The following is a 15,989-nucleotide window of genomic DNA, read 5'->3' as shown; positions in this document are numbered from 1 at the left end:
ATTTACATTTCTATTTTTCTGCATATGTGCGTGAACGCTGGCCAAAACAGCCCCTCTGCCCCACACACCACGCAGATGTTTCTTCAGCGAGGCCAAGAGGTGAACGCTCGGTTTGAGAACAGCGACGACGCGAGAGTGCGGGCTAAACAGAGAGAGAGATTTAGGACTGCAAGATTTGCAGCTTTACTGTCACACAGATGAGAGCTCCTACTCTCAGGTGATTGTAATATATGGGAGTTTGGTTGAGGGATTGTGGGATTGGTGAAAGCCAGTTCCCCTGTAAAAGAGAGGTGGTTGGTGTTGGAAAAACCTACATTTGTTTGTGTGTGTGTGTGTGTGTGTGTGTGTGAGAGAGAGAGAGGGATGTATAAGAATGTGTGAAGCAAGGGATTGTTTTAATTAACTACAATCCCTTTTTCCCTTCTTTTTTTTTGTTTTTAAGTGTTTGTGTTTGCTTTCAAGTCAATGTGTTTTTAATTAAACCATCATGTTCCATATCATGTTCAAGATGTTTATTTTCAAGGCATATATATATATATATATATATACATATATATATTGTAGAGTATGAGTGAGCCCAAATAATACATACAGACATACATACATACAACCGTTCAAAAGTTTGGGGTCGGTAATAGTTTTTTTATGTTTTTGAAAGAAGTTTCTTGTGCTCACCAAGGCTGCATTTACTTGATCAAAAATCTATTTACGATATTAATTAATTTAACTTCTATTTGAATATTTTTTTAAATGTAATTAATACCTCTGGTGATTTCAGCATCATTACTCCAGTCTTCAGTGTCACATGATCCTTCAGAAATCATTCTAATATGCTGATTTTCTGCTCAAGAAACAATTTGTTATGTTATGCAATAATGTTATTGTTGAAAATAGTTGTACTGCTTAATATTTTTGTATAAACAAATATTTATTTTTCACAATTCTTTGATGGATATAAAGAACAACATTTATTTGAAATAGTTTTTTTTTTTTTGCAAATACTGTCTTTACTGTCACTTTTGATCAACTTAACTCATCCTTGCTGAATGAATGAATGAATAAATGAATGAATGAATGAATGAATGAAAGAAAGAAAGAAAGAAAGAAAGAAAGAAAGAAAGAAAGAAAGAAAGAAAGAAAGAAAGAAAGAAAGAAAGAAAGAAAGAAAGAAAGAAAGAAAGAAAGAAAGAAAGAAAGAAAGAAAGAAAGAAAGAAAGAAAGAAAGAAAGAAAGAAAGAAAGAAAGAAAGAAAGAAAGAAAGAAAGAAAGAAAGAAAGAAAGAAAGAAAGAAAGAAAGAAAGAAAGAAAGAAAGAAAGAAAGAAAGAAAGAAAGAAAGAAAGAAAGAAAGAAAGAATGAATGAATGAATGAATGAATGAAAACCCCAAACATTTGAATGTGTATGTGGAACATTTTATTTCAAAAGATTAGGCATTAATAAGGAGTTGGTAATTCTCTCGTGTGAAGACTTTCCACTAGATGTTTGCTCTCATTCAGACCCACTGACGGCAGGTGCAGTTGCTTACAGTCACCGTTCCAATTCAACCCAAAGGTGTTCAATGAGATTTAAGCTCTGTGCAAGCGAATCAAGTTCTTTCACACTGACTCTTCCCCAAAGGGAGTCTGTTTGTCAGAGGACATTGCATGGCTGTATCCTGGATTTTATGCACCTGCTAGTAATGAGTGTAGCTGAAACAGCCAAACATGGTAATCTGAAGGGTGTGTCCACATACTTTTGGCCACGACAAAGTACTACATACAACTACCACACAAAATATATAGATTTGTATGAATAGTGACAGTTACACATATGTAGTATGACCATAGGAATGTGCATAGGGTGTGCAAATGATTAACTAATTAAACTAGCATCTGTGATGATGCCTTGGACTCTGAACTCTGCTTTGGTAATACTTACTAGAGTAACTAGAGTGTACTTGAATGAAGAGCAATATTAATGTTAAACAATATACACACCTCACAAAGGGTAATAGCGAGAAGCGTCACTGTGTTGGTTTCAACGGACCACTCATGTCTTTAATAAACAGTAATGCGTTTCCCTCACACACAAGTGTCTAATCATGCCAACCTAATGATGCCATTGGAAGAAACAGAGATGAGTGACATCAGAATGACATAAAAAAGCCTGTTATTATTTCATCTAATAGACAGATGATCATGGGCATGCAATGCGAAAATACACCTGAGATCATTAAACACAGAATATGAGAGTATCAAGATCCAGGGTTATGTGCGCACCAGAAACGGAGCCTTTGTTTACCTTTTATTTATTTACAAGCACAAGTAAAGCGCTGTTGAATATGAAATGTCAAACTATTTACGTGCAGTGTAAGCACTTAAGGCAAGGCTTTTTATTTTTTGACAACCTGTAAACAACAGAAGATCTAACATTCTCTGTAAAGACCAAAAATGAGCTGGCAGATATGAAAGCATTTATCCATGGAAACAAGAGTATGCCTATTTGCAGACAATAGTGGGGAAAAACAACAGTACTTTCGCTTCTCCAAATCCACTTCACACTCTTAAAGACCTCTTCGGTTTAGATATGGCAATTTTATCAATTACAAATGCTTTTTAGTCTATTTTAACCTAAATAGCTGCTTCCATGGGCAGTCAAGGAACAGTAAGTCTCTCAAATGTGTTATTAATAATTCATCAGAGAATGCCGTTTATGAAGTTCGGGAGGCAGGTCTAATAGGCATGGACAGCATCTAATACGCCATGTGCTGGACAAAGCGCTTTTGAGAATCATTACTTTGTGTGCTTGTCTAATTGAGACTTCATAAATTACCCAGTAGGCCTCGGCTCGCTGCAGATCGCTCCCTGCCTTCGCTGGAACGATGCACTGCATGTTTTCTCGAGAGCCACATCATATTTGCGCGCACATAAAGGCAGGCACATGAAAACAGTAATGGCAAATATGTAAATAATAATACAAATAAAAGCGTACCAAGTAAAATAAGCCAAAGCGGCAAGCGAATAAAGGTCCTTTCTGTTTAAAATGTCAGTACAATCGCAACAATTATCCGCTTTTCCTCACTTTTCTCTGCTCTCATTGTTTTTGGCAGGCAGATCCATAACATTCTTTTTGTTCCACTTTGGTCTCCTCCTTTTTCCCAAGCCTGAGAAACTTCAGACATGAGAACCCTTAGCCGCCTCTAATATAAAACCAGAGAAATTTACCTAGGATTATAAGTCATTGACAAATAACCTTGCTGATAGATGCGAACTAGATTTTGTTCAAAGCACACTGACAGCCTCAAAAGAGATTAGTGGAGTTCTTATCAGGTCAGGGGTGTCACGGGGGAAATGTGTTTAAAGTCACATTGATTTATTGAAAGATTTTCCAATAAGAAGACTTCTCTCGACTCTCAGACGTGTGTGTGTGTGTGTGTGTGAGAGAGAGAGGGACTCTAGCAGTGATTGTGAACTATACTTGACTACAAAGGGGGAAAAAAAACCCCTGTTAAAAACAACTGCAAGACTAACACACAGACCCCAAATAAACACAAGAGATCTTTGATGGCTGGGTAAAACTACACTGTTTCCTTTCCCTTTCCCATCGTCTACTGTGTGCTATTCCTCCAGACGTAATGGCAATAGATGACCGATATACACATGAATGTTCACACGCACCCACACACACACACACACACACACTGACAAGAAAGCATAATAAGATCCTTTGTTCCTGCAGGCATTCATTTGACACTATTACCTTCTTAAGAGTAATTATGAATCTTTTCAGAAAGCTGGATTGTGGGAACCGTTGGGTTTGGCCCCGGATCCACCCACCAGCAGCGAATGGATGAGAGAGAAAACTAAGAGTATCACTCCGCACTCCTGTCAGAGAAATGTCATTACCCCTGTATCTCTCTCCCAGTCTCGCAGTCTTTCACGATCCCGTCCTCTTCCCCCCTCCCAAACAACCCCGCTCTCTCTCTCTCTCTTTCGTTCTCTCTCGTTCTCTCACACTCCTGCTGCTTCGTTTGATCTCTGAGGTCCACTGGAACCCTGGAAAGCTATTCCAGCATTTGCGGTCCGTCAGAGTCCTGTGGAGAACCTTCTGGATGTGTTGGTGTGTCCAGGCTGTAACCCTTCCTGCTGACATGGCTCTCCACCACACAATCTGTCAGAGACTTCACCTTAACAGCACACCACAAGCTCGGATAATGAAAGATGCCTCCCCAAATCGACAGCCTTACAATTCTGTACCATAATTATGTCTGTATTGTATGGTGCCTTTTATAAGACTCATGATCTTTGAGTAGATTGTCAGAGCTGTTTTTTTCCTCTTATATATTTTTTTCTCTCTCTCTCTCCTAGAAAATCAACTATTAGCATCATCATCATCATCAACAACAACATAAGTTATCCATTGTTTTTGCATCTACTCTATGAATATATTAAATATCATGGGATAGTGTGACAGTGTGACAGGGATAGTGTAGTCCACACACTACACTATGTAGATAGTGTAAACATGTTCATGTTCATGTTGAAACATGTTCATGTTCATGTTCATGTTTACATTCCATTAAATAGTAAAAACATAAAAGTTAATAAACAGGTCACTGCCAGCTTATGATATTTTATATCATATATCATATATATATATATAGTAGTAGTAGTAGTAGTAGTAGTAGTAATTGTAGTAATAATAATAATAACAACAATATATATATATATATATATATATATATATATATATATATATATATATATATATATATATATATATATATATATATACAGTGCAATGCATAAGTGAATACACCCATGCTAAAGTTGACTAAAAAGAGGAATAAAAAATCATATTTTGGAAATTGAACTTAATGCCTTAATTAAAAAAATTAGGAAAAATCCAACCTTTAAGGACACCAATTTTCTTTGTGAATGAATAATGTATCGTAAATAAATGTTCTTCCTTAAAATACATGGTGCATAAGTGAGTACACCCCTATGTTAAATTCCCATAGAGGCAGGCAGATTTTTATTTATTCAATTTCCAAAATATGATTTTTTATTCCTCTTTTTAGTCAACTTTAGCATGGGTGTATTCACTTATGCATTGCACTGTGTATATATATATATATATATATATATATATATATATATATGAAGAGTTCAGATGCAAAAGCCTCTAAGTGCCATCTGAAATTTTTATAAAGCTTGTATATTTAAGTTAAGTAATTTCACTTAAATGATATTAATAGGTAATTTGCATTGCCATTTAAGTGAAATTATTGAACTTAAATATACAAGCTTTATAAAAATGATCATTATAGAAGAAAATTTCAGATGGCACTTATAGGCTTTTGCATCTGAACTCTTCATATATATATATAGTTATTATTATTATTATTACTACAATTACTACTACTACTACTACTACTACTACTAATAATAATAATAATAATAATGAATTCTCCATTAGTTTTGTATCTACTAGGAATACATTACATATCTGTGACAAATTAATCCATAATATGTTTATGCATGGTTAAGACATAAATGTTACAGTAGGTTACAAACAGTTCACTGCACTCCTAGGGTTTTTTTTTTTTTTTTGTGGACCCACTTTATATTAGGTGTCTTTATGTACTAACATTAATATTAATCCTTTACAATGCACTTATTGTGTACATACATGTTTTTGCATTGTACTTACAGTATATTAAAAAATATCTGCATATAATTATATATGTAATTAATTTCTGTAAATACATTTATAATTACAATGTTGACCTATCACACCTTAACCCACCCCTAAACTTAACCTTACCACCAAACCTGTCCCTAACCTTACCCGTATCCCACCTCAGTAGTACCACAATTGTTTTGCAAAACAACATGGATAGGTACAAAATAAGTACATTGTCCTTTTTTTTTTTGTATGTAAGTACATAGTAGTTTAGAATACCTAATATAAAGTGGGAGCATTTTTGTTAGTACTACTACTTCTACAAATAATAATAATAATAATATTGAGTTATCCATTAGTTTTGCATCTACTAGGAATATGTCAAATATCATGGGATAGTGTGACAATCCACAATATGCTCATTTTTATAAATGTTAAATACATGCCAGCTTATGATATTTAACACTCCTGGGCTTCAGATAACACACTGATAAACAGAGCAAGGAACCTGAGAAGTCTTGAGAACTCAGAGACAAGTGTTTGTTTGTGTCTTTATCAAGTCCGAAATCAAAGCCTTGCCCCAGTTATGTGTCGACCCATGGTATAAACTCACGCTTTACTGTACATCATCACCTGATCTATAGTCACAGTCAGGACTCACTGTCTCTGCTCTAATAGCTATTCTCAAAGGTACTGTAGGGGTCGGCAACAGGAGCCGGATAATATTTTTATGTTATCAGTAACACTCCCACGTTTGTTTTCGCAGCCACTCAATGGCCAGAGCACGGGATGACAGGAAATGACAGCATTTGTTCTGATTTCGACCCCCCCTCCACTTCCACAATGCAAAACCAAAGAACGTGGGAGGACCCACAATGCACAATGATCTCTTGTTCAGATTGAAATGCTTTGTGCATTCATCTATAACTGCCCAACATGCAAAGATAACCAGCCAGTCCGGTGATCAATAAATAAATAGCAGACAGCATAAAAAAAGAAAGACAGAAAGGGAGGAAATAATGACACAAATGCAGACAGAGAGATGGAGGGTTCTTTGACTACTGTTTGTCTTGTTTTAATAGTGGAAAATCGAGAGGAACAAGAGGGGGAAAAAACGCTTAAGGCGCTTTCATGAATATGTTGCTTTCATGTCCCTTTACTTTTATTCTTTTAAAGTATTACAGGCACAAAAACCATGTTTTTTGATGTGGGAAATACTATTATTTCTATTATTTTACTATTACTTTAAGTTATTATTTAACAGAAAGCTATAAATCTGCATTGTCCTTTTTGAAATGACAATTTTGTCCTGTGGCAGAATTTGACCTCATTTTCAGTTAAAACGATACAACAACAATGTCATAATTGTCTCTATCAGTGTAGTATTCATTATTGCCTTTGTTAATGTCATTCATCCAATGCTGTTAACCAAGTTAATAATGATAAAAATAAGAATAATAATTATTATTTTTTGATTTTTTTTAATAATAATTATATATGAATTCCCCTGTGATATGTATCCCATTAATCACATTTGGTTGCATTTTCTTCTATTAACTTTGAATGCTTATTTAATGCAAAAAAATAAATAAAAAAAATAGACAAATAATTTTCTTTTTATACACATCCCAAATGTTGGTAACATAAAATATAACCCTTACATAAAATGACTAGAAAAGATAAATAAAATGGCTCATATAATATTTAGTGAAATTAAAGTTAAGAGAAATAGCTAAATAAATAAATAAATAAATAAAACTTTCAGGGCGTATAAATAAAACTTTCATTTTGTATAATGAAAGCGCTTAAACAATAATTCTGATATTGCTACATGCATGCTGTGTTTATAGATTACATTTATACTAAATTAATTCTCACCCTAATTTAAATGCAAACTAAATTAAGAACTAAATAATTAAAGAAACTAAATGAATAAACAATATCCATCATATATGTCACAATGGATATTGAATCATTTTTACCCTTTGTATAATTGTGATACAGTAAGAACAGCAATTATTACAATTATAATTATAACACAAGACATAATATAATATTAATATTCTGTAAGCTCTCAGACCAGAGCTAGTCATTTATTGTGAGTCAATAAATGCAGTGGTAGCTGACATAAGGTCTATGATCAGATGCTGGACATCATCCTCTCATGTTAGCTTTGTAGCAGAGATCTTAAGAGCAAACGCAAGAGTGTAAGGAGTGAATGTTAGAGCTTATAAAGTGGAGTGATGGAAAGAAAGGTTCATGGTGGGGTTATCACACTCCGGCAGCACTGGGAGCGACGTGGCTGTTTGTGGGTCTCCACGCACACACAAGCGCAGCAGAAATGACACTAGCGTATAGCTGTGTATCACAGAGCAAACAGCAGCACTTTACCTCAAAGTCTGCCAGCCTAGAGAGCGGATCAAAGACGGTGTTTGGGTGAAACCATATCGACAGAGTGTCAAGCACAACAGGGGTTGTGAGGAGGGGCACTCTCTGTCTTTTCTTTTCTCTCTCTACCAGCCTCTATTTCTCCACAAAGAGCCTTTGCTATGCGTGTCAATCACACTGCGCTACGTGTGTCAATATCTAATTGCTCTGATGGCTGGAGATGGACGGACAGAAAGGAGGAGTGAGATGGCAATCAAGTGAGTCGGATAGAAGAAGAAAAAAGACGTTTTATTACAATTCCATTACGGCTTTTTCAGCATTGCGACATGGATGAAGGAAAACTATTACTCAACCTGCACACGCTATGAAAAATGAAACTAGTTCTGGATATACAAAACTGCTTTGTTCTTGATGAAGATAAACAGTCTGGGTATGTTTGTATTCATTATATAAAGTCCATAGCAAAACCATACCCAAAATAACACGTCAGAAATAATCAAAAAGGGAAAGAAAAAAAAAATCTCGCAAAAGCCATTTTAAACATTGTGTCAGTACTGGACAAATGACTCTGTGGTAACACCCACCACCCTGCCTCCATACACAGGAAGACAAATATTGAACAGGACTCCACACGCATCAAACAACACTGTGGGGCAGGGCCGAGTAGGCCTGGGTCTCGTCTGTAATCACAAATGTCCAAATCCTCTAACGAGGTCCAGAGCTCTGTCCCCCACATCAAACTACGTCTCTGCACACTGGCTTTCCATTACGTTACTCAATTAATGCTTTATATAGAATTCTTAAAGTGTTCAAACTTACATCTACGTGAACTATTAAGCTGATTAAAAGAATATCAAACGCACCCGAGAAGTTATCTTGAAGTTCACACTGTCCTCTGCACGTTCCACACAGTTATGTTGAGTGACCTGTAGGGGGAGCTGCTCTTTTATGACTTGGGGGGGTGTATTTGTGTAAGACAATAAAAACATTAATTTGCCCTGAAATCATTCCTGACGTAAATGTAAAATGGTGCCCATTGGAACCCAGTAATGAAGCATGCGGCATCTCTGCAGCTTCTAATTTGACTAGTTAAATGACTCCATTACGTGTTTAACAGACAGAGGCAAATCATTTCTGGTCAGTTGAGGCTCACTTAGCCGCGTCACAGGACTTGGGGAAAAATCGGAAGATAACTGGTCCTGCTTTTTTCCTTTTTTGCGCTCTATATATTGCAGCCAAAAAGTACGATATGACCTGCACATTTCCTCTCATTCTCTCTTCTATGTGTCCACCTCTCTATCTCTCTCTCCTTCTGTGATGGTGTTTGCATGTGTCTATATCCCACTGTTAATTAGTTGCCCACTGTGCATGATCAAAGCCTATATAGTGATATATATATATACAGTAAATAGATGCTCATCAGAGACTTTGTTTTCAGTACACAGATTGGACTTGTGATAGGAATCATACTGTATAATCATACTGTCGTCCACTGCCGTCCCAAGTTGGAAAGATTATCAGATCAACACTTTACACAGTGATGGGACAATATTATAAAGGTCGTTTAAAGGATGTGCTTAACTTTTAGAAAGTGTTGGTGTTCAGCCTTTAGGAGGTCAAATTAATTATAATATGAGCTGTTTTATTTTCTGTTTGCATTAAAAAACTATTACCAATTAAAAATCCTATTATACCTTTTAAAATCATCCCTGTTCAATCCTTATTTGTGTTTCAATTTTTCTAGGAGAAATACTGAATAAACAAAAACTAAATTACAATAAAATATAAATCAACAGGAAAACTATGCCATAGATTTAACAGAGTTCCATATTATTTAACCAAAAATGAGACAAAATTGTTGTTTTTAGTCAGTAAAATCATTTAAAAAATGTTTTTACCACAATGGTATGAATATAAATGCTAAATAATATGCCAAAATATGCCATATATTTGTATGATTTAATTGCTGTATTAAGAAGAGAAGGTCAAAACCTCACACGGCAAAAATAAACTAGGCCAAAATAAAACTGACTTTTGAGTTTTTTAAAACTAGATAATGTTCTTATAGTGCTATGTTAGGGTAATAGTTGATCTATTAGACAATAGTTTATCTACACCAATTACTGATACCAAGAGGCCATTCCACACACATGCTAATACGGGATCGCCAGTCTAAAAACCCACATACACATACACATACACATACACACAACCACAGGTGGGTAAAGACAGGCACTCTTAAGGGATATTGGGCTGATTACAGCAGGTGCGTATGTGTGAGTCAGAAGGGCCTCTGACCTCTGGCTTTAAATGGGGTGATTAGGAATGGAAAAAGAGTTAGTGTGGATGGGCTTGTCCCTAGTACACACTCTGTGCCCTCTGCAGCACTGCACGGAAGGGCAGGAACTGAACCCCCCCGCACGTGCAGGAAGCTGGAACATCTCTGCTGATGGACAGAGAGCCAATCACAGGCTGGCATTGCTCTCAAGGATAATGGCACATGTCAAAGGATTTTGTCATATAATCTGAGACATGTCAAGTTTCATTGATAGTCTCTTTGAAACACACACATAGACTATTTTCAAAGGACTCAAAAAAGAAAATTCTGTCATTGTTTACTCTTGTATGACATTCTTTCTTCTGAAGATGATGTTTTAAAGAATGTCTCAGCGTTTTATTGTACATACAATGACTTTTGTTGCAGCTGTACAATAAAAATCTGTTCCACAGAAGAAAGCAAGTCAAACAGGTTAAGAAGGACATAAATGATGACACAAATGTCACATTTAAGTGAACCATTTCTTTTATAGTTGCTCCAGCTGTTCCTGCCTGGGCCGGGTCAGTGTGAGTATGCAGGGGCTAGAGTCTCCCACTCTAATGGGATAGGTAATTATGCAGTCTGATCTCACAGACAAGGGATTTAAGAACTAAGTATACTATGTGACACATGTCTGGGATTATTAATACTCATAACTGGATGGACAGATGGACAGGCCTGAGATAATGCCATCAGATGCCATTATAAGCTGCACTGCGGATTCTTAAAGTACAAGCAAACCAAAACAACTACAAAAAGAACTCTGTAAATGGCACGTACAGTAACGGCCTCTATCTCCTGAGCGCCGGTCTCACAGCAGATGTCAAACGCTGGTAAAACGCAACGGCGCAAGATCCTGAAGAGCAAATATCTCTTTATCCCTTTAGCGTCTGTGGCTCAACTCTTTGTAGTCCGACTGAAGTGCAGTGAAGTGGGCCGGTTTCACCCCCCTCCCCAAACGTCCGAGTCTTAACAACCCACCCCCTCACTTCTGATTGTTGATCCTCCTGAAGAGGACAGATCAAATATTCCACTCCAGTTTGCGAGCGGGGCACAGATATGATTGGGGTTGACGGACGGGGCCCCCAGTTTGAAGTCTTAACAGACAGTGCGACTTTGATATCTGTACTCGGCGCGTATCACCAAAGACACAGGGAATGAATGAGAGTGAGGGGGAACTGAGAGAGACAGACAGAGAGAGAGAGAGGCAATGAACAAAAGCATCTGTGGAGTGGTCAGGGCCAGCGGCAGCATGTGTCAGAGGCTTTTTGATGTTTAACCCCCTTCCTCTCTCTCTCTTCTTCTCCTCCTCCTCCCCCTGTATTCCTCCCCCCCAAAGGCCCCACTTCTCCCTCACACTTCCTGCTTTCTGGGAGAGCCCAGTGGCGACATATATGTACGCATACACACCAACAGCCTCATCCAACCAATTACCAGCCTCTTGACGCTTGTACATTAGACAGCGTTTCTTCGAATAAAGGGAGGAAACCGCTGTTTATTCGCTGAAAAGTCTTGCTAAATACCAAGTGTGTTAAATCAATTCAAATTGTATATGGGAGAAAATATCATATCGGACACATCATCTGGAAAAAAACAAGCAAAAAGGCCCATTCACACCAAGAATAATAACTATAATGATAACTATATTAGCATCCACACCAACTCAAAATAAAGTTATGTTTATATAAGCATGCGCTGAGTTGGATTTGATATATGACATTGTTGTTTGATTTTAATTAAGTAGAGAAGGTCAAAACCTCACAAGGTAAAAATAAACTGGGCCAATTTGATGTTTTTAAAACTAGATTCTGTACTTTTCTTTTAGGTTAGAATAATAGTTAATCTAATAGACAATACCAACCCATTCCCAGCCCCGTGACTCTTGTACATTAGACATCACTGCTTCGAATAAAGACAGGCAACCGCTGTTTATTTACTGAAAAGTCTTGCTAAAAACAAAGCATGCAACATGTTTAAAAAAAAATCATATTGGACACATCTGCTGGAAAAATTAACCATAAAAGCCTGTTCACACCAAGAATGATAACTATAATGATAACTATATAAGCGTCAACAACTTGAAATGCTTGAGCTCTTCAAAGTCAGGGGGATTCTTATTGGCCGTCAATTGGCGTTTTTATCATTCATCGGGTGGAAATAATGATTCTGTCATTATTGATATAGTGGTGGTGTGGTCTTCCCTTTTCTCATACAATTAGAATTATCATTAAAACCTAAGGTATTGTTCTATTTATCGTCATTGGCCTTAATTCACAATTACAGTATACCGACAGTCTTTCTGATGGCCTGCGAGTAAAAACTGAAATCCGAAAGTAGCAAAGTTCATCTAAAAAAAGGAAAAGAGATAAACACGTGCAATCATCATTTTCTTAACTTGTGTTTCCGCAGATTCAAAGCGCTGAGTTTTAGCATAAACAGCAGGCAGGAAAAGTGGGTTTTTAAAAACTCCGTCTTCCTGGGATTGAGCGTTCAGAGCAGAGGGATGAAGAAAAGACTAAACAGATGTCACAGCTTGGCGGGAACGAGGGAGTTAAATAGCTTTATTTTTTTTCCTCCGTCTTTTTAAATGTCTCACGTATAAACAGATTTTGTTGCTTCTTAAAGTGGGCTCAAAATTAAAGCGTATCGTTTTACACACATATTGCATGCATATTAGTGAGCCCCAGCTGCCCGTGTCCTGTTCTTAAGAGCCATATGATTGAGTTAGGGGCCCGGGTATCAGATAAGATTTAAGCCTGCTCTCCCTGTGCGCTCCCCCTCTGCATTTTACTGCTAACTTATTAAATGGAGAGAAATGACATTATTTTTCTGAGTGTATGTGTAATTATTGTCACACACCTGTGACTCCTGCCATAGACGACAAGAGGAGGAGAGGAAGGAAGAGACGACGACGAGGGGAGAGATGTCGCTCGGAACAGCGGGAGCTCTGGGTTTTTTCCTTTAAATGGTGGGTGAGAGAAAAAAAAACAGCAAGCTTGTTAATCACAGTATCTCTGTCGTAGGGAGAACACGGATATACTAACAACTTGAACGGCAGATATCATTGTGAATTCGATCTGAAATGAAATGTCCTTTCATGTTATTTCCTTCAGACAATAACATTCTGCATGCACTCCTGAAGTTTATGGAAAAGTTTCCCTTTTTTGTCTGCCAAACAGGCTTTCTTTCCACATACCACCAACAAACTGTTCTGTGTTGGCAGTTCTAGATGGCGAACAAAACGTCTCATCTGAAATTCTGATGCATGCGCCAAACACACGTTCCTTTCTTTCTTTCTTTTCTTTCTGTCATTCTCTTTTTTTTTTTTTTAGGGGACCACCCCATGGAAGGAAACATGTGAAATACAGCTCTGAAGACAAAGGAAATTACCTATTAGAGAGGGAGCAATGATCTTCTCTTGCCCCGACTCCAAAAAGTGACTCAGAATGTTGTAATTGTTTACCTTTGACACTGACCGTAATTCTTCTCCACTCCGCCGTAACAGAATATTTCAGCGTCGCTTTTCAAAAGCTCTCCTTCTCGCTCTCTCGCCGCAAACGGCGATGCCTCAAATGTCATCGAATCGCTCGGTTTAACTTATTTCTTTTCAACACCTGCTCTTTGCTTCACAGGAGGAAGGGCCAAGCAAGTGAGAAAACGACAAGAAAAGCAGCAGATCGACTTGTTTAAGATATCCCGGCATTGTTCGCAGTCAGCTAGGCCCTTAAAATGTGACCTCCGCTCCGTCTGTGACTTGTCCAAATACATTGGGTGCCACTCAAAGCCTTTTATTCTGACACTTTTGAAAGGGCTGTTGATAAAAGCTAAGCACGTCAGGAGGTTTTACACTGTCAGTCTCGTTTTCCTGTGCTGAACTAAAAGCATGGAAATAGCAGCGCTTTTTGGTGTAATGTTTTAATAGAAAACAGATGGCCGCAGATGTAGGGCTGCACAGAGCTGGGTGACATGTCTTTAATATTTTAGAGTGGTCTTGCTGTAAATGTAGAAGCAGCTGTTTCCTCCCCGTTGTAAATTTGGAGTTTTTAATTTGTGATTGACAGCTATTGGATTTGCTGTAAATTACAAAAATGAATATGGAAGCGATGGAACCGACGGCCAATAAGGGGGGAGGGGGGCATTTGACGCCGTTCACGGATGAATAGATTTATGTGCACCCAAATGTGAGGTACTCTCTCTCTCTCTCTCTCTCTCTCTCGCTCTCCTTGGTTCGATTCCGCTCAAGCACACCACTATATACGCCGCTGATATTTAAATGTACATGAATATTAAAATACAAGTGCGGGTGGAGAGGATGCGAGCGGGGGGAGGCTTCGTGCGCCAGGGCGGCTGGTAACAGAGTTCTATTTCGATGTGTTTGTTTAGCTGCTGTTCGTTTAGTTTTAATGTCAGCCACGAGTACAGCTCCCTTGACGCTTATGGTAGAGGTGATTGTCATCAATTCGCATCTTGGCATTTAAACCACCTGCTTCAAATATGCGTATTTGAAATGCAAATAAACTGCATATGCCCAGACAAATTAAAAAACATGGTGAGTAAACACTTTTGAAGTCATAACTTTCTCTCTCCTTTTTTTCATCAGGGACTTGAACTGTCAAATGTTCTTTTACTTGAGAAGGCAACGCCAGACAGATAATGCCTCTCAGAGCAAACCTGCATAATACTAACTGATTATATATTTATTTATGGTTTTGTTCACAAGGCATAGAAAGCGGTTATGTTTTTATCTCGGCCTCAGCTTGATTCTTATGCCTCTGGAGTGTTTTCGATTAACCGTTTCTGTCTCTTTTTTTTGTCCTTCTGAAAAACGAATGCATTATATTTTCGCTGCTTATTTACCACCTCTCTCTTCTTCATTGCCTGACACTACCGTTATTCAAACATCAATAGCTATACGTCTTCTTTAGCACTGACTCTTACTTTCATATTGATATTTATATGTGATCATTACTTTTCTTCTCTAGGCTTTGTCTCCGCGTGTCAGCTCTAAGGTGCAATATCCAATAGTGCATTCAGAGCAAAACACAGAGCAAATATGCCGCATAAGGCTGGATACCTTAATAATGAACCCCGCACATAATTCTTCTTAAGGTGTCAATTCAAACATGATCATGTTGCGCATTTATTTTATTTTTTTACCACCCATCGTCTTTTTATTTGCTTCATCTGTTTCAGTCCAGGCTGTGTGAGAGGATACTATGATAAATATGAGTTTTTAATCAGGCAGATGGCTGAACACTCTTCCTGTATGTGTGTAATCATTGCCATCACTCTCATTAATCATCATCATCATCATTCGGGTCATCATCATCGTCATGTTTTAGATGAAATAAAAACACATTCACATTGACAATCTGTGCTCCTGCAGTACATTATTTTTCTTCTACAAAAAAAGAAATGAAAAGAACAAGGTGGAAACAACTAAAACCCACCAAAACTTCTGCACCACTGCTTCCCAGCATCTCAGCTGTTCTCCCGGTTTTGATAAAAGTTGCTGAATGTTGTTTCTCAAATTAACGAGCATCCGTTTCATTTTGTCAGATGAAGAAGTTGAAGTAAACAGAGAGGGAAGACACACATGAAACAGCTTCATTAGCGTTAA

The 15,989-nt window shown here is 37.5% G+C and overlaps 1 protein-coding gene across 4 annotated transcripts in view; it reads right to left on the bottom strand.

Moving 5' to 3' along the window:
* The window catches only part of znf536 (zinc finger protein 536), a 179,680-nt gene that overhangs the window by 25,220 nt on the left and 138,471 nt on the right, over positions 1-15,989 (bottom strand). The window contains exon 7 of one of the 4 annotated variants that reach the window (XM_084403856.1): positions 13,229-13,328. The exons of the other annotated variants lie outside the window; for them this stretch is intronic. Within the exon in view, the coding sequence (XP_084259982.1) occupies positions 13,229-13,328 (100 nt within the window). The remainder of the gene's footprint in view (positions 1-13,228; positions 13,329-15,989) is intronic. 4 annotated transcript variants of the gene reach the window in all.

Source organism: Rutilus rutilus, assembly GCF_951802725.1.
Source record: "Rutilus rutilus genome assembly, chromosome: 3".
Taxonomy (NCBI): Eukaryota; Metazoa; Chordata; class Actinopteri; order Cypriniformes; family Leuciscidae; genus Rutilus; species Rutilus rutilus.
This window is presented reverse-complemented; position numbering and strand designations above follow the sequence as displayed.